Raw genomic sequence first — 21390 nt, forward strand, 5'->3', positions numbered from 1 at the left:
TTTCTCGACTGAACAGAACGTAAACCATCAATAAGAGGGCTTAAATGAGTTACAAAAAGAACTGTTGAACCAGGGACGAGCAATCATGTGTATACAGTTAGCTTGCGAACTTTAAATTAATTCCATCAGTTCTATCCTAGTATGGGAATCTATAATCAGGGAGAATTCCAAAGCTACACAAAATGTTCTGTAGGGTATTCATGCTCATACCCATTATAATCATAGTACAATTTTTCTCCCTTCCGTATATCTCTGTTAGCAATCAGCAAAACTCGACACTCCCCGTTGACATCATACCTCACACATTTTACATTTTGCTTCTTTTTCCCATCCCTGCATTAAAAAATATATACCAATCATTTTTATATTACATAAGATCAGTTTGGTACATCTAAACAAGCTAAAGAAGAGAAAAAATGTAGAAGATGAACTTACGGTGAGAAGTTGTTGATGCCATTTACAAACCGGGCAATGTTGCCACGCTTGTCAGGACAAATAACAAGGCTTTTTGAAGGATTTGATGCATGAAGCAGGGTCATCATGCTATCTCCATCGTCATGTTCACGGTTATTCAAGTAATCAACATCTCCCACATATTCTGTGATTATAGTTAAATCTTTAATACATCTATCAGCCTGTACAGTGAACCTGCCAAAAATCAAGTACCAATTCCCAGCTCAGAATCTAAATGTACCTAATAGTGTAATAAAATGATTATGCATATTAACATTTTACATACCCTTCCACTGGATCAAAAACAACCAAGAGAGGAGGGTATTCCCCCTCTTCCATCATCCTCTTGCATAAATTTAAGGTCTCTATATCTTCTTTTGGTAGAACCTGTAATGCAATTCATCAAAATTAAATCTCAGGTATAAAAAGGAATGATGCTGTTTCGATAACAAGAAGCACCCATGGCCTAACGGATAAGGCGCCTGACTTCTAATCAGGCGATTGTGGGTTCGAGTCCCACTGGGTGTGCTATGCTATTCCACTTTCACATGACAGAAAATTTTAGGTATTTAATTAAAATTACTTGAAAGGAGTGAAAATTTGTCATTACCTGCATTCCTCCCTTCTCAAGAGCAGCAGAATTAGCTGACCTTGGTGCCATGCCAGGCCTGTAGGTGAGCTCATTACTGTACTCAGTCCCAGAGGATTCCAATGCTGTTGCCAATGATGCCATTTGTTCCAATCTCCTTTGAGGGTCTTCTGTTGGATTAAATGCTAGCAATTTCCTTCTTTTTTTAGACATGGCTAACCCACTGGCTCTCTTTCTCTTTTTGATGTTGGCTAAATACAACAAGCAAAACAATTACTTTGGTTAATCTCAACCTGTCGAAGAATTTTATAAACCTACGAAAGAATGAAGGCGCAAATCACTTAATTTTGCTACTTACTTTGACTTAGCCTTTCTGTAGATTCAGGCAACCTTCGAATCCGAAAGAAATCAACAATCTTGGTTTGAACCAAAGGAAACACTGTATACAATGAAAGACGCCAGTAATTAATATGGGAATTTGGGGGAAATTAAAATACAAATGGCCAAACGCTTACTTCTCCACTTTGATGTAAAATGCAAGCAAATAGCAATTCCAAATCAATATTTTTGTGTCCTGAGGATTTAATGTACGAAGGGTTTAACTTTGCTGAAATAATACATTCCAATTTTATTCTACCATCCAAAAGAGATTAAAATCCAACACAAGTAAACATATATCAATCATTAAACTAACTAAACAATCAAAATTGCAATCTTTACATGTTTCATTGTATTCACATTTTGAAAATTGACAACTAAAATATTTCAATTTATGTTTATATCAAAAGTTAAAACCCTAAAAAAAGAAACCATAAATTGCGGGCAGAGAAACCATACATTGGGGTTTCTTGATGTTGGAGCAAGAGGGACAGAACCAAGCGCCTTTGGGAACCGAAGCAAGAATGGGTCTAAGGCAAAATATATGATACCCCTTATCGCACTTGTCGCACAACAAAAGCTTTGATCCAAAATCACCAGACCCGCATCTCTGGCAGCTAACATCCTTGAAATCCAAGCCATCCTCGTCTCCGAATATAGTGTCGGAGTAACGCCTCGGAGCTTGAGTTCTATGCCTCAGAACCATCGCTGTCTTCTTCATTGTCGTCAACGAAGCCACCGCCATTGATAAGGAAAGACAACGGGTGAGCTCGAAAACGGGGGGCGTTTAAGAATAACTTACCGATATTTCCAGTTCTTTCGCTTTGGGCGGTGGCTTATAAGGGGACGAACCAATTAGGTGATTTCGCGCGCTGATTTTGGTTTCGCGGGAAAGGGTTTCCGCGCCATCGTTTGGTTTTGGCTGGTGAAACATGATTTGCCACGCGGCCCTCTTTCTGTGTCCAGGATGAGATACTGTGTAACGAGGTGTATTCCAATCAAGTCCTTTTTCATTTTCAACCGTCCGATTACCAGATCTCACCTGGATTGATCTTAAGACAATGAACGCTTTGATGTAATTAGTTTCCCGGCCCCAGTTATAATCCAATCAGATGAATATGTCACACCTTAGATGAACTTTTAAGTATTTATAATAATTTAACAACATTTATATTTGTTTCATTATAAATATATCATTATTTTATATTATCACTTAATAAAATGTTATAATTTTATTAATAAATAAATTAAAAGTTTAGAATATACAAAAATAAATATTCATCATTTTTTTAAAAAAATTTTTACATATAATATTCTCTGATCAAATGATAGAACATAAATTGACAGTATATAAAAAATAATAATATTTTTAAATTAAAAATATAAATATATACAATATAATTAGTAAATTTGGAAAGCGAAATAAAGCAAAGCCCAATGTATATTATGACGGCCCAAAAGATCAAGAACCCAAGGCTCTAAAAGAAAAAAACCATCTAAATTTTGCACAATCCACTAGAATTTCTCTTTACAATGGATGTGCACCTGGTCTCCTCGATAGACTCGGACGAGTTCACTCACCTGACTCGGGCCCTCTCTCGTTCCACCCTAATCGGGCTCGACGCCGAGTGGAAGCCCATTCGGTCCCAACAGTCCACTTTCCCCACAGTCACCCTCCTCCAACTTGCGTGTCAACTCGGCGACGACCCGGCCGAGTGGGACGAGTCGTTGGTCTTCTTGCTCGACCTCGCGTCAATTCCCTTGTCTTCGATATGGGAATTGTTAAAGGACGTGTTTGTTTCACCAGATATATTGAAATTGGGGTTTAAGTTCAAGCAAGATTTGATTTTCTTGTCTTCCACTTTTGGTGGTGAAGGATGTGATCCTGCCTTTGATAAAGTAAGCTATTCTTTAGAAAAAAAGAATGGTCAATCAAATTTTCATCGTAATATTGTGCTAAGATTTTGTCTTACAATGGTGAATAGGTGGAGCCCTATTTGGACATCACCAACATACACAAGTTTTTGCAACATAAACAAGGAAAGAAGGTATCAAAGGATACAAAGAGTTTGTCAGCTATATGTGAAGAAGTGTTGGGTATTTCTCTTTCCAAGGTATGTGTTTTTGACACCCAAGTTTTCATTCATTTTTAAATGTTATGGTTTGATAATATTTGTTAAGTTGAGAAATCTATTGGTTTTGTACTTTTGTAACTTTGGTATGTGTTGTCATTTGTCAATGCAAGATAATTCAATATTTTCCTAGTTTAATTTCGATATAATGCCACTGAAATATCTATGTTTTGGTGGGTGTTTACTAGCTCTCACTAATATAATTATGTGCAAGGAAATGAGTGATAGGGGATATCCTAGTAATGGCTGCAAGGAGAGTGATGATAATGAATGAAAAAGATGAGATCTGATTTGCTAAAACTCTTCATTATAAGGGTTTTTTACATTTTAGAACAATGATCTTTTTTTATTTTCCTTTCAATTCCTGAAAAGTGGTGAAAGATCAGGATATAAAATGATAAGTTTCTACTTTCAATGTCCATCGATGGTGGTAACAATTTGGTTCCTTGTTTCTTTTTTCTCTTTTATTGGTTAGGTGTAGGAGTCTCTACTCTCTTTCCTACGGAACTCATTTGTTTAACCTGCATCTAATTTGTAAGTAGGAACTAGCCACTAAAATTGGTAGCTTTTGGAGAGTCAATTATTAGGTTCTGTAGTTCCTATATGATTATGTGGCAATTATTCCAAGTTGTTATAGCAATTTGTTAATGCAATAGGCGAATCTTTTTTAGGCACTTCAATGTAGTGATTGGTCCCATCGTCCTCTTACAGAAGAGCAGCTAAGATATGCCGCTACAGATGCACACTGCTTGCTTGAAATATTCAAAATCTTCCAGGCCATGGTTGTCAAAGAAGGTGAAAACTATCTCTGAATTTGGAATCTGTAGATTGTGTTCAGATTTCTTGTGCAAAATTTTAGGCTAAAATTGCTGTATCTTTAAAATGTTTGTTTTTGTTGTACCTTGGAAAATCACTCCTTTAGAATACTTTTCATCCTTCCCAGCTATTTGACATTTAAGAAAGCTAGACCTAGTGTTTCCTCTGAGTTTACTCTCCATAGAATTCTCGCTGTGATAGCTATCTTTGAGGACATGTGCATGTGCATCTATTGACAAACCACATAGCATGTTACCTCTTGTAACTTGTCATTACTTCATTCATATGATTTCTGGTATTACAGACTTTGCTGCAGGTGGGAATTATATGAATGGATATATGGTTTCTAAATTATTTTCCATATGTCCTGTGATTTTAGTTTGGTTTACAAAATATAAAACTAAAAGATGCTTATAAAATCAAATTTCAGCATTACTCTGTGATTTATTATTTGGTGATTTGATGGATTTGAATTTTAAAATATTTTGCATCATTGTTATATGAATGTTTACATGGTCGTTTAGACATATTCTTCTCAAAGGCATTGAAAGCAGACTTAACTTCTCTCAAAATAATCTTTCTGAAACTTCTTCTGCAATTATGGATCAGTCAAAGAAAAGAAAAATAGTCATACATAAATAAGATGCAAGGTTTAAACAATATTTTTAAATGTTATTTAATATAGGTTCTATTTGTCATGTTAGAGCACTCTGCATGTAGGTGGTATATACAGCTTCCCCTTGCCAACAGAAATTCTCTTCATCTGCTGCTTTTGTGATTATGGTCCAATGAAGCAAATTAATATTTGCATCTTATTATGTTAGAGTTTTAGACAACTTTTTCTGGAGGCTGTGCATTCTTTCTTCCCCTTTGAGATGGAATTTTCTCTGTGTTTGCTACAACCATATTGGTGTACTTCATACCTTGCATCTCCTTTGATTACAAAGGTTCAAGTTGTTTACATTACTGCCCTTCTGTTTATTGCACATTATGAGTGGCAAATCAAGTTTATTACTTGAACATCTTTATGAACAGAGCATCTGTTATTGTTCTTATTGGCTTATCAGTGGCCTGAATTATCTTGTGAGTTAGGCTGAAAATATCTGGACTGCCTTTTATTTCAGGGAAATCATGTAATGATGTCAAGGAACTGCATCAATTTAATTTGAATTTAGGACTGAAGGATATTTTTCAGATGCCTGATGGTGACAATAAGCTAGCTGGGACCAAATTTTGCAACGCGCTGGATATTGTCCAGGCTACTGCATCTTCTGAAGATTGTGGAAGAATAGCCAGGGGACTGGAGGTAATCAGAAAAACTAAGCCTATGGATGAATCCCTCTGGAAGATAGTAAGAAAATATGGTGAAAAACTTTTGTTGTGTGAATCTGATAGAAAGCCAAAAACTTCCAGAAAGAAAGGAAAAAAGCGGTCCTCGGTGGTTGCTGTTTGCAAAAAAAACCAGCTAGATAGTTCTGGTGGCTGGCAAGGCCTCCCACCATGGGATATATCCTTGGGGGGTGATGGATGGCCTAAGTTTTTGTGTGATGTGATGGTATGTAAAGTGCTTAATTGCGCATTATTGTTCTTTTTCTTTATCTATGGAGGCTTTTAGATCTTGACTGAATCCAAAACAAAGATTTGTTGCATGTAAGACTGTCATATTAGTAGTGGCCTGCAATAAATATCTCTCTTCCTCCTTTCACTATCTGCAATTTAGTTTTATTCTAGGACTCCTTCGAATTAACACTACAGGATAATGTAAAGTCCGTATTATTACTGTTTATAGTGTTAGTGGGAGTGTAACAAAATACTTATTTAGGTTGAAGGCTTGGCAAAACATCTACGTTGTGTTGGTATAGATGCTGCAATTCCACATTCCAAAAAGCCAGAACCCAGGTTTTCCTCTATGTTGCTTTATAATTTTGTGTTATATTTCTGGACATTTTTTGGGTACTTTTCTGAACATATAATAGCATGGAAGAATTAACTCTTTAATCAAATTCTTCTTGCTTTTAGGGAGCTAATCAATCAAGCATACAAAGAGAAGAGAGTGCTTTTGACAAGAGATGCCAAGCTATTGAGACACCAGTATCTGCTAAAGAATCAAATATATAGGGTGAAGAGTCTTCTGAAAAATGAACAGCTAATTGAGGTGTGCATGCAGTCATAATCGTAAGGAGATTTTTTTTTCCTGGAAGTTCAACTTGGTCTTGTGAGGCCAAAATATAAACAGGTTTATGGAGGCCAAAATAAAATTAAAAGGATAAAATGTATGAGGCCTAAAATTCATGAAACATTTTGCAGGTAATTGAGATTTTCCAATTGAAAATTAGTGAGGATCAGCTAATGTCGAGGTGCACCAAATGCAATGGGAGATTTATTCAGAAGCCGCTGACAACAGAAGAGGCCATTGAAGCTGCGAAGGGCTTCCAAAGAATTCCGAACTGCTTGTTTGACAAAAATTTAGAATTTTGGCAATGCATGGACTGCAACCAACTTTACTGGGAGGTAGTTTGTTGCTTCTTTTCCTTGTTCTTTAAAATGAGTTTCTTTGCTAACACAGAGCACAAACTATAAGGCTTGAATCTTGGATCTCTATCTAAACCCACCCCCACTACCAACGACTTCAGCCGCATCAAATGACCTCAATTCTTAAGATGATTTAATCACCCAATTACTTCATACTCTTAATATCTAGCATTGCACCATGAATGTGGGGGTGGGGGTACTTGAACTTGGGACTTCCATGGCCTTAGCTTGTTCTTCATACTATCCTCATCCCTGAATTAAAGCTTCATTGACACTGATGACAAATTTTGTTAATCAGACAACCCCTCCAAATGTCAGGTAGGTTTCAGTTCCTCAGAAAACGAATCTGCTGTAGATTTACTATTTCGTCCTTCTCTTATTGGTCCCTTGTTTCAAAGGGACTAGTGTGGTTGCTCGTGACCTGCTCACCAAACAGTCTCTCCAGACTAAAACCACGGCATATTGATTCGAAATAATAATTGTGAGCTTAGGGCTGGATCTCTGCATGTGCTAACACGGGGTAGGGGGTTATCTAGAGGGTTGGCTTTTCTGGTACACCCTATAAAAACAGAGGTCCATAGCCGCATCACCATTCCAATGAAAAGTTAAAAAGGAAGAGAGGTTCTCCCTTGAGATCTTTATGGGGGGTTTCTTTAGGTTAATCATTGATATCTGCATTAAGATGGCAGCTCGGTTCTATGCCTTATATAGATAGGTGGCAGCCCAAATATATCTGCCCTCGCTTGAATTAAAACATTGTCATCCTATGACGTACCTTTGTTTGAAAACTATAATTATGTCGTGAAATTCTGGTATCTTCCATTGCGTGGATAGATCTCTAGCAGCCTGCTTTACTAACATGCTTGTAAGTTGTAACTGTTGTTTGGTTGTTTCAGGGAACCCAGTACCACAATGCTGTTCAGAAGTTCATCGATGTTTGCAAATTGAACGAATGACTCGGAACTTGGGGAAAAGAACACTGTGCTCTGTGATAAATATCATCCTATCGATATTGTTTGTACTAAACTTTAATAGTGCTTAAGCTCACAGTTATATTTCCCCGCATTTTTATTTTGCGGAAATGCTTCTACAGTACCAAGCTCTTTCCATCGTTATCTAATTTTACAACTATTAAAACTATGGATTAGTGCTGCACCGACCCGACCGAAGTTTGACCAAGAAAAGTAGTGGGACCATTGAAAAAAAAGCTCGTGCTCAACACGTGCCAAATGTTAGGACGAGCAGATTCTTCCGAGAAATACTGTGAAAAAGGCAAAATCCACTAAAGCTCACTCTGCGCTCGCTCTGGTGGCGTTCTGCTCTTTCTACTGGCGTGTGACCCATTGCGCACAGACGAGAGATGTCCACGTCGTCGTATTATCACGTGACGTCCGTTTGATAAGAAGGTGATTTCAATTTTCATCAATCATCCGTTTCATCCAACGGCTACGGCAAATTCTTTCGTACTTTTCCTTTTGCCATTGCAGACCAGGCACGTGCGTCGCCGATGGGACCCATGTCCTACCCCCCCCCGACCCAAAAAATATTATTCTTCGCTCTCTTAGCAACGGCTTACGTCATGGACACGTTTCGCCTGCTCCTAGACTCATTTTACTGATTCTGTCGTGTCTAAACGCCACGTGTCCTTTCTCCTCTCCGGAATACTTGAAGCGTCGAGTTGGATTTCGAGCCGCCGCCGCAGCCAATTCGTTTAGGCGGCACACGGCTTTCTATCACCTGGGCTTTTGCCCTTTTCTGTAGCACAGGTGCTTCAAATTTAGTTTTTGTGTACTACTGTTGCCACTGTACTTTCATCAGATTAATTTGTCAAAAAAATAATTTTTTTGTGAATTTGAATTTGTTGAAATGGATTAATGTTATAATTTAAATATTTTTTATGAAAAGAAAAAGGAAATATTTATAAATATATTAATATACTGATATTTCAGTTACGAATATGGCAAAAAGATTATGAAAAACAGTATTACCATATGTTTATACCTTAATTGTCTATGCTGATCAAGATAAAGAGCCTCAGTTATTTGTCTAAAAACAATGAAAGGTTGCTTAAGTGAAACGCCATTGTCTCCTTTTGGCTCTAATTAGGAACAAATTTCCATCAATTGCCTGACATCATGCTTCTTCCATGTCAACCTGTTGTTCTTTTTGGTTTAAACGCTGCAGGACACTACTAGTCACAAAGAAAAGATGATTTTATCTGAGACGAACCATTCTGGCTGTGAAATCCTTTATTCATAGAAAAAACCTCCAAGTGTTTCTGCTTCGGCTGAGCAACGATCTCTTACTTCCCCACCCTAGGAATTGTCACTTCTTTGCTACATTGCAGCCTGTGCTTTCTTCCCGACAATTCCTCTTTTCCCCTTGTGCTCCAACTCCCTTGGCTTACTCAGAGCTTTCCTTAGTGGGATCCACTTCTCTCTCTACTCACTCTGTTTTCTTTTCTTTTCTTTTTTGTTTTTACATTTTAAACAAGTAATGTATCATGACTTCGCGGATTTTCATGTGCTCGAGGCAAGTTCGCTCTACTAAGAATTGCCATGATCCTTAATGTTGGTAACTTTGATTGGTCTTGTAATGATGCATAAAAAGCTAATCCCTTGTTCAATGCAATTATTTTCTTTTAGGTTTCTGCTTATGTCTCGCTAGTTTGCATGCAGAAGGGGCCTCATGTTCAATAATATTTTTTTTTCTGTTAACTGGGGAGGGTCTTGGAGCAAACCGATGATCCCTTTACCTAAAATTGTTCTCTGTTCACCCTTTTCTCTCGTACCAAGAAGAAGACTTAAAAAAAAAAAAAGCCGAAACAGGCAATAAAATATTGAAAAGAGAATGAGAAGAATTCTTACTCTTTCATTCTCTCTGGTCAGAAAAGAACCAACTAAAGGCTACAGTGCAGACGCACTAAACTCCCCCCACAAAGAACAAGACTTGAGTGATTGACTATTGCAAGATTTTAAGAATATAATTATTGGGAAAAAACATGTATGCATGTACAGAAATTTCCTATATGTATAGTACTTCCCTGAATGATAATGAAATAACAACAGAAAGACAAATTTGTCCCTGTTTCAAGTGAGCTCTCTCTTTCTCTCTCTCTTTCATTTCATATAGTAGTAGGCCAACACAGGGAACCACCACAAATACAATCTCTCAAAGGGTTCCATCTTATTTGCTTTAAGACCAGCTTCCTAGCAAAGTAGGTGATTTTCCTCTCTTTGAAGACTCCATAGCTTTTTTCCTCTTTTCCCCTTTTTCTCACTCTTAAACCATGGATACCGCTCAGTGGCCACAGGTAAAGAGGGTCTTCTTTTTTTTGTTTTTCTTCACATGAAATCATGAATTCTTTTTTTTTTTCTGGGTTGAAGTTTTCAAAGCTAATTAGTAGTAGAATATTTGTAGCTTTGGGTTTTGAGTTTTTTTTTTTATCTCGTTGATTGCTTGCTTTAAAGTTTCACTTTTTGCCATGAGATGATGTTGTTTCAGCCCCCACTAATAGTTGAATTTATGTTGCTGTCGTTTAAGATCTTTCAATTTTTTCTCTTGAGAAAGTACTGCACTTTTTTCTTTCTTTTTCGACCATCTGATAAAGGACCCGGAAAAAAGTTACTATTATTATTTGTTTTTATTGCCGGTGTAATCCTCAAAGTGCAAAGCAGCGTCCTTTGTTTTTCTCTGTCTTGCTTCTTTCTTCTTTCATCTTTGTTAACAGTTTAGTTTGTGAGAGAACACTTTTCTTTGGTCATGGAGTCATGGCTTTTTCATGTCTTTTGTTTCTTTTTACCTTTTCTTTTTAATTCCAGGGAATTGGGGTCGTTAAGCCCATGGAAGCTTCAAGACCTATGGTGGAGAGACGAGCCAGGCCTCAAAACGATCAAGCTTTGAACTGTCCCAGGTGTAATTCAACTAACACCAAGTTTTGTTACTATAATAACTACAGTCTTTCTCAGCCAAGATACTTCTGCAAGACTTGTAGAAGGTATTGGACAGAAGGTGGTTCCCTCAGGAATGTTCCTGTTGGAGGAGGTTCAAGAAAGAACAAGAGATCTTCTTCATCTTCATCATCATCATCACCATCAATAGCTTCATCAAACAAGGTTGGTGATCTGACCCCACCTGGTCCTGCTTCTCAAAACCCTAAGATCCATGAAGGTCAAGACCTTAACCTAGCTTATCCACCACCAACTGAAGATTACAATAGCTTTTCAAAATTCGTAGAGGTTCCGTATGGCACTGGTAGCAAAAGCAACCATCATAACTCTAGCTCCTCCCCAACTTCGACTCATCTCAATGCCACGGAGCTGCTGAAGACTGGACGAGGATTGAGTTCGTTCATGTCGATGCCGGTTTCTGATTCCAATACCGTGTACTCAAGTGGATTTCCAATGCAAGACTTAAAAGCGACTCTCAATTTTTCTCTTGATGGATTTGAAACTAGCTATGGGAGTCTTCAAGGGGTACAAGAAAGTGGTGCAAGGCTTTTGTTTCCTATGGAGGAATTGAAGCAGGTTCCAAGCACTAACGAATTGGAGCAAAGTGGAAGGCAAGGAGAATCTACTGGATATTGGAGTGGAATGCTGGGCGGAGGAGGACATTGGTGAAATGAACAGAAAAATTTAACAACATGGTTAAACAGGACGGAAGCTGGTGTTCTCTTTATTGCTTTTCTTCTTGCATGGTGGTGACTAGTTTGAAGTTTGATTACTAACAGTTAGGGTACATGGGCTTCTGTCTTTCTTTCAGCTTTAGCCTTTTACCCATTTCCCTTTTACTTGTAATGCTGTAGTACCTTTCTCTACTCTTTGATCAGTGTGAGTGTTTGAAGCTTCTTTTTAGGTCGGCTTCAAAAGGTTGACATTAAATGCTGTGCATATATGTAAAGGTCCAGAGGACTATATATGTGGCTAGGCGCCAAGCTTAAAGACTCATTTTTCTTCTTTTCTTTCGAGAACTTCGGCCTTAAGCTATAAGAGACAAGAGAGGAACTAGATTTCTTGGCCGCTTGCTGCTTCTTGGGGTTGCCATTGCACTGTGAATTTGGTTCACATGTTTTCCACCGCAGCATGGGGGTTATTCAGGGCCCCTTCTCCTGCGTTGTATGTTGTTTATCTTTTAATAATGTGCCATGTTGTTAGGTAGCCGAAGACAAAAAAACCAAAGCCTGTTAGTAGCTTAATGAACAGAATGATTTTTGTTGAATTAAAATTTGTTTATTTTAATTTAATTTAACGCTGGGATTTGCGGGCGTGATTGGTAACTATAGACATGGATTTTCTTTTATTTATATCTTTGAGCTCGAAGTGAGTTGGGAATGATGGGTGTCAATCCTTTGCAGTGTACTTTTCTTTCTCTTTCTCTCTTTGCCTTTTCCCTTTTTTTTTCTCCTTGCCAACAGGTCACGAGTGTCGGGTGTTATCAGCATCATCTGGGTCTTGCGATTCTTTCCCCCTCCCTCCCATCCCTGAAAAGCAAACCTTCATAGGCCAGCGTACTATCTTGACAAGGAATAACCAGAATGAATTACTTATTAGGTATGACCCCATCTAAGCCATGCCTGCACATGCTATTCCACTTTCTAATGCAGGCTTAGTATTTTTTCTTTCTTCTTCTATTTCTTTTTCCCTGGGCATGTACTTTTTCTTTTGGATGAACAGCGTGGGATAATTACTTTGGTTCTTAGAGTTATTCTGAATGATTTCACAAAGATATGTGCATTTTTTAAATTTAGATTAAGAATCAAGCTAAAGATGCGTGCATAGACAAAGAATAACAGGTTTTTTTTATGGTTTCTAAGACTTATCTCTTCCTCCCATTTCACCATAAACTCATGCGTATAACAGTTTCTATCTTTTGGTCACTCAGCGTTGGGAGACTCTTGCATACATAGCAATGTGCTCCATTTCCATGAATTATTATTATAAGTCATTATTACTCCCCATCCCCATCCTCATATTTCTTTCTTCACTAGTTTACGAGTAAAATCGAAGACAAAGAAGTTCTTAGCTTTGACTTAGCATACCCATCTCTGGTCATGGGGTGGGACCCACAAACATTCTCCTTGGGAGCTGTGCTCAGGAATTATCCCCTTCCACCTAGCTAGCAAAATCTTTCAGATATAGTTCATGATTCATACAGACCCATGATTTGTTTATTTACTATATTATTTTATCTATGGTAGCACAAGTAGATATGTAGCCTTAGACCCTCACTGGCATAAATTATTTTGTCCAAGGTGTTCACCACTATGGGTGTTTCAAAGCCGTGAATTGAGGTTCACCACCCCCCCCTCCCCCTCATCATGGAGGGTCTCTTTCTTTGCCAAACTCGGGCACTACGCTCTGTATGTAATTTTCACTTTGAGATGGTATTCTTTTGCTCTCCTGAATTTGTCAATGAGATGGGGCAAGATTTTCAACATTCCGAATCAGCCTCTAGACTGTCGGTGATGATCAGAATTTCTTGACGTTTTACCAATTTTTTTCGTCTCCAATTTACTGTTTATGATTAATAGATTAAGATTCACGGAGTCAACTTTCTCCTTCCACCAATGAAATGCAAGAATATATGCCTGCATATATGTTCGTGATCATTCTAGCTGTAAATCATGAATTACAAAGAAAATGAATCTTCTGAAGTCAGTCTCACGTTATGTAAAAGTTCATATCTATGAAGTTAATGACCAGAGAACGATGAACTTCTGCAATCTTGATTAATATATATTCCATTCATATATTGACACCATTATTGAGAATCTCAACTATTTTTACATACCAACTTAATTTAAAAACCAAAAACCAGAGCAGCTCCTACCTTTATTATTAATTCAAAGCCTGTAAAGCTTTGGAGCTGTACCTTCTTTTGATCTCCAAAACTACAAGCGAAGCTAAATATTCCCTGTGCTGCCATACTTTCCCTACTCATGACCCTCCAAGAAAATGCTTGTAGCGAAACAGGTTTAAGCTTGTATGGTTTTCCATCAAAGTGTAGACAGGCCACACAACTTGCACGTAGCTCGCACTAGGGGGTGGGGGGGGAGGGGGGGGGGGGCGTGGTGTCACGTAGGAATCTGTAGCTATATGTGAAAGTCGGTGATTGTGAGGTTTGTTTGCAATGTCACCATCAGATTTGAACTTGCAATCTACGTAATAAGCCTTTTGTTTGGTTCATTGGTTCACCATTATCAATGTCCCAACTCCCTTTGAAGGAGACAAATCAAGTCCTGTCGTGCACCATAATTCTATATAGCACAAGGCAATTGTTCTTTCTTCGGCCTGGTTTTCTTTTTATGATCCGAAATAAGGTACAATTTACAGTTGTGGGCTACTGCCTGCCTGACATGATGAGCCTTTAATAGATTATAAACAAAAAGCAGGTGATAAACATTGAACATCTTAGGTATGTCCTTAGCAAAGAAGGAAATATGAACAAAGGAAAATATATATATATACACTTCTCATAAAAGGGTATTTAAAAGTTTACCAAGTAATAATTTTAATTTTTAATATACTAACCTCTGGAGAATGTAATAATCATTTTGGTAATCTTGAGATAGTTAAAACACTGTTTAGAGTAATATTTTTGTATTAAATGAAAAAATTGAAAGTTAATGTTATGAGTAATACGTATGAACAATATATTATTTAATATAATAAATTTAAAAGAGTGTCCCAAAGACACTTGGAGAAAACCCATTTAATAATATAATTTTATCAAGAAATAAATATTAATAGATGCCTATTTCATATTGGTTAAACTAATTTTTTAAAAAAAAAGAATTTTTGTAATTAATGTATTTTTATTCTTAAGTTTAATAAGAGTAATATGTTAAATAAAAAATATATTTTTAATATAATAATTTAATTAACCTTAATCAGTATCTATAAATACTTTTTATCTGGGCCCTGTGAAGAATTTAATCTAACGAAGTGCTTGAAATCAAATTTAATCTCTTGGTAAGTCAACAGAGTTAAAAGAAGATAAAAAGTAACAAAATGGAAAAATTCCCTCCTGCCCATGACTGGTTATGGGCGTCCTTGTTACCAAACTGACCCATAAATATCTTCCCCAAGCCAAGCTGACAATGATAACATTGGAATCGTAGAACCTTGTAAGTTAGTAAGACATTATTAATAACATTGCACATGTTGGTAACTTCCTTGTTTTCCGTTTCTGGTACTTGAGTTGGCTACCGCCCTGCCCTCACTCAGAAAAATGATGTCTCAAATGTGGGAATCCATCACCATCCCACCATCCTCACCACCACTTAACCAAAATCCTCCTAAACCTCGGTACTCTCACATGCCCAACACTCTCTCCTTGCTTGATAAACCAATAAGTTCAACCGCCTATGCTTCAATTCTCGAAGCTTGCAATGACCCAAGCCTCGGAAAACAGGTCCATGCTCATACTCTTAAAACTGGGTTTTTTGCCCACGAGTTTGTGGACACCAAGTTGCTCCAAATGTATGCGAAGTTTGGTTCTTTGGAAGATGCGGATTTGTTGTTTGATAAAATGGCGTTGAGGAACTTGTATTCTTGGACAGCTATGCTTAGGTTGTATGTTGATTATGGGCTTTTTGAGGAAGCTTTTCGGCTTTTTGAGAAATTGCAGTTGGAAGAACTTTTATTGGACTTTTTTGTCTTTCCCGTTGTATTGAAAATTTGTAGTGGTCTTGGAAATGTTGAAGTAGGAAGACAATTACATGGGATTTTGATTAAGTATCAGTTTGTTTTAAATGTTTATGTTGGTAATGCTTTGATTGATATGTATGGTAAATGTGGAAGCTTGGATGATGCTAAGAAAGTTCTAGAGACAATACCTGAAAAGGATCGTGTATCATGGAATGCTGTTGTTACTGCTTGTGCTACCAATGGGAAGGTATATGAGGCATTGGGTTTTTTTGAAAGAATGTCTTCGTTTGAGAATTTAAGACCAAATCTTGTCTCTTGGAGTGCCGTGATTGGGGGTTTCTCGCAAAATTGTTATGATGAGGAAGCCATTGAGATGTTGTTTAGAATGGTAGGGGAAGGCATTGAACCAAATGCACAGACTCTAGCGAGTGTTCTTCCAGCTTGTGCTAGATTACAAAACTTGAGCCTTGGCAAAGAATTTCATGGATATATCACGAGGCATAGGTTTATGTCTAACGCTATTGTTGTGAATGGGTTAATTGATCTGTATAGGAGATGTGGTGATATGACAAGTGCTTTCCATTTGTTTTCAAAGTTCTCAGTGAAAAATGTGGTTTCTTGTAATACAGTGATTGTTGGGTCCTGTGAAAATGGTAATGTCTGCAAGGCCAAGGAACTATTTGATCGGATGGAGATTATGGCTATCAAGAAGGATATAATTTCATGGAACTCTATGATATCTGGATATGTAAACAACTCCCTATTTGATGAAGCTTTGGATTTGTTTAAGCATGTTCTGATGGAAGATGGAATTGAACCCGATTCCTTCACTCTAGGGAGTGTTCTAACTGCTTGTGCTGACACAGGTTCTTTGAGACTTGGGAAAGGGATACATTCTCAAGCCATTGTTAGAGGCCTGCAATCCAATACCTTTGTTGGTGGAGCTTTGGTCGAAATGTACTGCAAATGTCAAGACCTAAGGGCTGCTCAAATTGCTTTTAATGAAGTAACCGAGCGCGATACGGCAACATGGAATGCTTTGATATCTGGCTATGCCCGCTGCAATCAGATTGAAGACATTCAACATCTGCTTAGAAAAATGAACGAAGATGGTTTTAAGCCAAATGTTTATACGTGGAATGGCATTATTGCAGGTCATGTGGAAAATGACCTACACGACAAAGCCATGCAGTTGATCTTTGAAATGCAGACTTCAAATGTGAGGCCTGACATTTACACTATTGGAATAATTCTACCTGCTTGTTCAAGGTCAGCTACCATTGCACGGGGAAAGCAGGTTCATGCATTTTCGATTAGATGTGGTTATGATGCTGATGTCTACATAGGAGCAGCCCTTGTGGACATGTATGCTAAATGTGGGAGTATACATCACGCACCACTAGCATATAATAGGATTTCAGACCCAAATTTGGTGTCCCACAATGCCATGCTTACAGCATATGCAATGCATGGACACGGAGAGGATGGAATTGCTCTCTTTAGAGGAATGCTAGCGAATGGCTTTAGGCCAGATCAAGTGACTTTTCTTTCCGCTCTTTCTTCATGTGTTCATGTTGGGTCGGTTGAGATGGGTCAGGAATTATTTGATCTGATGCAGCACTATGATGTCAAACCCACCATAAAGCACTATACATGCATGATTGATCTGCTAAGTCGAGCAGGTCAGCTTAATGAAGCTTATGAACTTATCCAGAGAGTTCCAATGGAAGCTGACTCAGTGATGTGGGGCGCCTTGCTTGGCGGCTGTGTTATTCATAATAATCTTGAGTTGGGAGAAATTGCGGCAAAGAGACTTATTACATTGGAGCCCAATAATACCGGAAACTATGTACCGTTGGCAAATTTATATGCTTATGCTGGAAAATGGTCTGATCTAGCAAGTACAAGAAAAAAAATTAAAGATATTGGAATGTTTAAGACCCCAGGATGTAGTTGGATTGAGGATAGAGGTGATAGTCATGTATTTCTTGCACATGACAAGTCTCATAAAAGAACAGAAGATATCTATGCCACTTTGGATAAATTAACCCTCCACATGAAAACAGTCACTTTGTAGATGCAGGACACTTTCCGCTTTGTATCATTTTCTACAAGTATACAATAAATCACTGATCTGAATTTCTGCAATATTCTCCCCTAACATAACTAGCAGTCACTAATGAACAACAGAATGTTGGTTCCATAAATAACATCTTTGCATCTTCTAAATCAACAATGAAAATTCCACGGAACTACGAGCAATATCAAGAGAAGTAGTATAATTTCAAACTCAGTACAAGTCTACGGATTCCAGAACCCTGCGAGCTTGGATGTGCAGAGCTGTCAGTCTCTGGTCTGGATCAAGGGTTGAGCCAAATTGACTTGCTGCCCATATCAAGGAAGCAGATTTTTCACCCAAGAGTCGTCTTATGTCTTCATGAATGGTTGCCATGGGTGACCTTTCCCTCCCGTTTACATGTCCAATGAGTAGAAGCAAGAACTCTCCACATTTCAACCTGATCAGCAGAATGATATGCTTTCTTTTTTAGTTAAACCGAGTAAGTGAGACAGAGCATAGCTTTAAAAAAGACAAATATATATATATATATATATGTATGTATGTATGTATGTATGTATGTATGTATGTATGTATGTAATTGGGAGATCAGTGCCATCTCCTACATGAATCAAAAGGCTAACTTCATTTCCTTAATTTCTTTGCACTGTGTACACCGCATAGGATATAGTAAAATAAACAGAAGCATCAGAAAAGGAGAACAAGGCCTCAAAATAAATATCCCAGCTACCATGTTTGAGTACCTGAGATTTTCATCCACTTGCTTGTCTCGTATGAGCTCTGCAACTTCCTCAATGCCATTACATGCTTCAAAGTCCTAGGGAGCAATAGCAAAAATATTATGCATTCATACATATATGGAATGAACATATGAAAGATATTGTTACCCAGAAATCAAGTAAAAAAGGCAGGGGAAGCCTTCCTTTGGCTACAAAGTTTAGTATAAAAACTCTTCTCAACTAAGGGATTAAAGATGCTATTCTCATGGACAGTTAACCTGAGTGTTTCCAATCCTTGTTAAACATTTTTTCTATTAGGACCAAAACTAGGTTTCCATGAGAACTAAGTCTCTGGGAAGACCTTTATAGAAATGGTGGGAGGACTGATGCAAATCTAAATATCTAGTTACAATAGCTATTACGAATTATTCTTCCTTTAAGGAACATCCTTTCAAGAGGCTTATGACTAGCAGATTGGTGAGGATTTTAATGAAATATTAAGTCAACATTTGAGAAAAGCATTAACTTCCTAGAAGCTCATAGTGTTAATTTTGTTGAATGGCTGGAAGTCCCCTATCCATGTCACTTTAATGAAACTGAAAAGGCAAGGGAGAGAACTGCCAACTTATATCTTCTTCAATAAAAGATCCAAAAATATTGAGGAGGAAAGAAGTAAAGTTGGGTTTTTTTTCCCTGGAAATTAAAAGGCTATAGAAGATCATTTTTGCAGTCATTCACATAAAGTATTGATGAAGCTGAACACTCTCTTTAATAACTAAGCTTCTTTAGGACTAAGATGGAAATGCTTTACAAATGGCATGAAACAAATTTACAAAGTAACCACACAAGCTGAAAAAAATTTCAAGGTTATGCAATCCTGGTGATGCAGCAAAACAGGTGAGTAGCATTAGTCAGAATAATGAGAGCAGTTAATAAAAATCGGCAGCCAAAAAGAAATGGAAATAAAACTAACTAGACTACCAATTTAAACTAATATTATCAAAGTTTGCTATGTAACACATTAGCACAGACAAATAAGGGATAAAATACCATTTGATTGGCTGAGGAGTCCAACATTATTGAGATTAAAGCATCGAGGCATGCACCTTGTTCAAGAACTCCTCGAGTTGATAAGACATTCATCAAAACCTGCATCATAGCAAGTACTCAAAGATTAAATTAAGTGTTGGGATCTTGATTCCTCAAAACAGGTTGATCAAGTGCAGGAAAATTGGAGCTGTGAAATAGCACCCTAATTTGTTTTGTGTAGACACACTGCTGACATTCTTAATACTACATTCCACAACGATCTCCAATGTTCACTTTCCAATCCCAATTCCCATTTCCCATCAACAAGAGCAATGTCACTCATTAATGCAAGCCATCTTTCCATAGAAATACAAATCTAAATCGAAAATCTGGTAAAGCTAAGTCTGTACATAATTACCGGGATGGCTTTGTGTTGATGGGCCAAACGGGTGCTTTCAGGGTGAAGTAGACAACAACCTTCCAAGACTCTAAGCGCAAGAGCAACTTCCGCATCCGTGGAAGGACTGTTAATCTTCATGGGCTCCACACTGAATATATGATCCAAGCTTCCCACTCTGTCATCCTCTGTTTCCTTCAGTGAATGCTCGAACAACACTGGAACCACTGCCCAGAAAAGACCCAAATTTCACGCACAAAAATAGAAATAAAGGAAAAAGAAAAACAGAGATTAGAAAATTATGAACCTCGGAGGTCGGGGATGGATTGGGTGTGGGAAAAGAGGATGATGGAGGAGTCAGACTGGGCTATGGATCGGAGAGATTTGAGGAGGAAACGGAGGCCACGGACTCGGAGAAAAGAGAACTCGGCGCGGGCGTCACGGAGGCCGGTGCGGAGAGCGAGGGTGACTTCTCTATAGATTCGTTGCTTGTTGAGAGAGTTAACTAGTTCCCCAACCGCACTCGTGGCAGCAGCCGACGCTGCTTCTGATTCTGGGTCCCTTGGAGATGACGATGATGGAGACGGAGATGCGTTGGAATCTGTTGGCTTGCTCCATAATGCTTCTTTCAAGTTCATCTGCGTTCTTTCTATAATTATTTTTTTATACTGAGTTCTCCGTTGAAACTCTCACCTTTCCTTTTCCTCTTCCCTTTTCTTTCTGTTAGAGCGGAAATGCTTGTTGTCGACGATGAGTCATTTGATTCTTGTCTGTTCAAGCATCGAAACGACGACGAATGAGGCGAAATTCCTCTTTTCTTTTTCTATTGTGTTTTTATTCTTGCCTTTGCGGCTTATATATGGGCAGGGGGCAATGACAAACATTTCATTTATTAGTGTAGGTTTATCTTTGTTAGGCATAGATCAACCTGTAAAAATGGTATCCAACCAAGCCACCTAAGATGAAGACAATGTCAAATAAGAATGAAACAATTATTGAGTGAATTCCCACACATTTTCTTTGTTCTTATTTTGGCTTTGTCTCAGTGCATAGCAGCGAAGGCTTTTTCTTTGCTGTCTGCCACCAATAACTTTCTCTGCGTCTTCTTATTCAGGAAACACAAAGATTCCAGGATCGTTCCCACTTTGGATTATTGTTTCTCAGCCTAATGTCTGTTCTATGCTGATTCCGATGTTCCAGGATAGTTCTGCACAGGACAAACTGAAGCGAAACTTTGAAAGCATTCAAACCAAAGGATATTACAAGTTTACGACGAACACTTCATTGATCGTTACTGTATACACTAAAGTTCAGAGTCTTCACACTGTTGAACATTGAGCTCACCTTGACATGGCAGACTCTAAAAGATACTAGTACAAGTCTAACACGCTACTTAACCTATGACATATTTCTCAAACAAGCACCAGGTTCTATCAGCCTGCACCTAAAATAGCATCCCGCAATCCAGACCAATCCACCTAACAGATCCGGACAAGAAGCTCTTAGAACTTTAAAAACGAATTTTTCAATGAAAAACTTCCCTGACAAAAACAAAAGGCTTTGTGCAATAGCCAAAATATCACAGGGATGGAAAAAAGTAACAATGTCTCAGATTCTTCA

General features: G+C 37.9%; 5 protein-coding genes and 1 non-coding gene across 7 annotated transcripts; 4 read left to right on the forward strand and 2 right to left on the reverse strand.

The window, feature by feature from the left end:
* Nucleotides 1-2333, reverse strand: ATXR6 (TRITHORAX-RELATED PROTEIN 6). Its single transcript, XM_007039052.3, has 6 exons — nucleotides 1880-2333; nucleotides 1401-1481; nucleotides 1064-1293; nucleotides 740-840; nucleotides 436-648; nucleotides 1-333 (listed from the first exon to the last, which is right to left on the reverse strand). The coding sequence occupies exons 1-6, from the start codon at nucleotides 2163-2165 to the stop codon at nucleotides 174-176; spliced, it is 1071 nt and encodes a 356-aa protein (XP_007039114.3). The 5' UTR covers nucleotides 2166-2333; the 3' UTR covers nucleotides 1-173.
* On the forward strand, nucleotides 909-981 carry TRNAR-UCU (transfer RNA arginine (anticodon UCU)). Its single transcript has one exon. It is a non-coding gene; the product is annotated as a tRNA-Arg (tRNA).
* A 582-nt stretch (nucleotides 2334-2915) lies between the features above and the next one.
* LOC18605808 (3'-5' exonuclease domain-containing protein) lies at nucleotides 2916-8040 on the forward strand. Of its 2 annotated transcripts, XM_018118522.2 has the most exons (8): nucleotides 2916-3319; nucleotides 3406-3534; nucleotides 4224-4347; nucleotides 5493-5923; nucleotides 6191-6267; nucleotides 6388-6523; nucleotides 6676-6879; nucleotides 7797-8040. In XM_018118522.2, the coding sequence occupies exons 1-8, from the start codon at nucleotides 2954-2956 to the stop codon at nucleotides 7854-7856; spliced, it is 1527 nt and encodes a 508-aa protein (XP_017974011.2). In that variant the 5' UTR covers nucleotides 2916-2953; the 3' UTR covers nucleotides 7857-8040. The 2 variants fall into 2 exon arrangements, with proteins under 2 accessions (XP_017974011.2, XP_017974012.2); XM_018118523.2 differs by lacking the exon at nucleotides 7797-8040 and having other exon boundaries at nucleotides 6388-6543; nucleotides 6676-6817.
* A 1984-nt stretch (nucleotides 8041-10024) lies between these two features.
* Nucleotides 10025-12123, forward strand: LOC18605810 (dof zinc finger protein 1-like). Its single transcript, XM_007039055.3, has 2 exons — nucleotides 10025-10213; nucleotides 10722-12123. Exons 1-2 carry the CDS (start codon nucleotides 10190-10192, stop codon nucleotides 11517-11519), a joined length of 822 nt encoding a protein of 273 aa, XP_007039117.3. The 5' UTR covers nucleotides 10025-10189; the 3' UTR covers nucleotides 11520-12123.
* A 2870-nt stretch (nucleotides 12124-14993) lies between these two features.
* On the forward strand, nucleotides 14994-17696 carry LOC18605811 (pentatricopeptide repeat-containing protein At2g13600-like). The gene has a single exon (XM_007039057.3). It carries the CDS (start codon nucleotides 15130-15132, stop codon nucleotides 17623-17625), a length of 2496 nt encoding a protein of 831 aa, XP_007039119.3. The 5' UTR covers nucleotides 14994-15129; the 3' UTR covers nucleotides 17626-17696.
* ISI1 (binding protein) lies at nucleotides 17555-20744 on the reverse strand. Its single transcript, XM_007039058.3, has 5 exons — nucleotides 20078-20744; nucleotides 19792-19997; nucleotides 19395-19493; nucleotides 18369-18442; nucleotides 17555-18064 (listed from the first exon to the last, which is right to left on the reverse strand). The coding sequence occupies exons 1-5, from the start codon at nucleotides 20406-20408 to the stop codon at nucleotides 17839-17841; spliced, it is 936 nt and encodes a 311-aa protein (XP_007039120.3). The 5' UTR covers nucleotides 20409-20744; the 3' UTR covers nucleotides 17555-17838.
* Nucleotides 20745-21390: the final 646 nt, after the last annotated feature.

The sequence above is a fragment of the Theobroma cacao genome, chromosome 3 (assembly GCF_053813885.1).
Source record: "Theobroma cacao isolate CCN51 chromosome 3, ASM5381388v1, whole genome shotgun sequence".
Taxonomy (NCBI): Eukaryota; Viridiplantae; Streptophyta; class Magnoliopsida; order Malvales; family Malvaceae; genus Theobroma; species Theobroma cacao.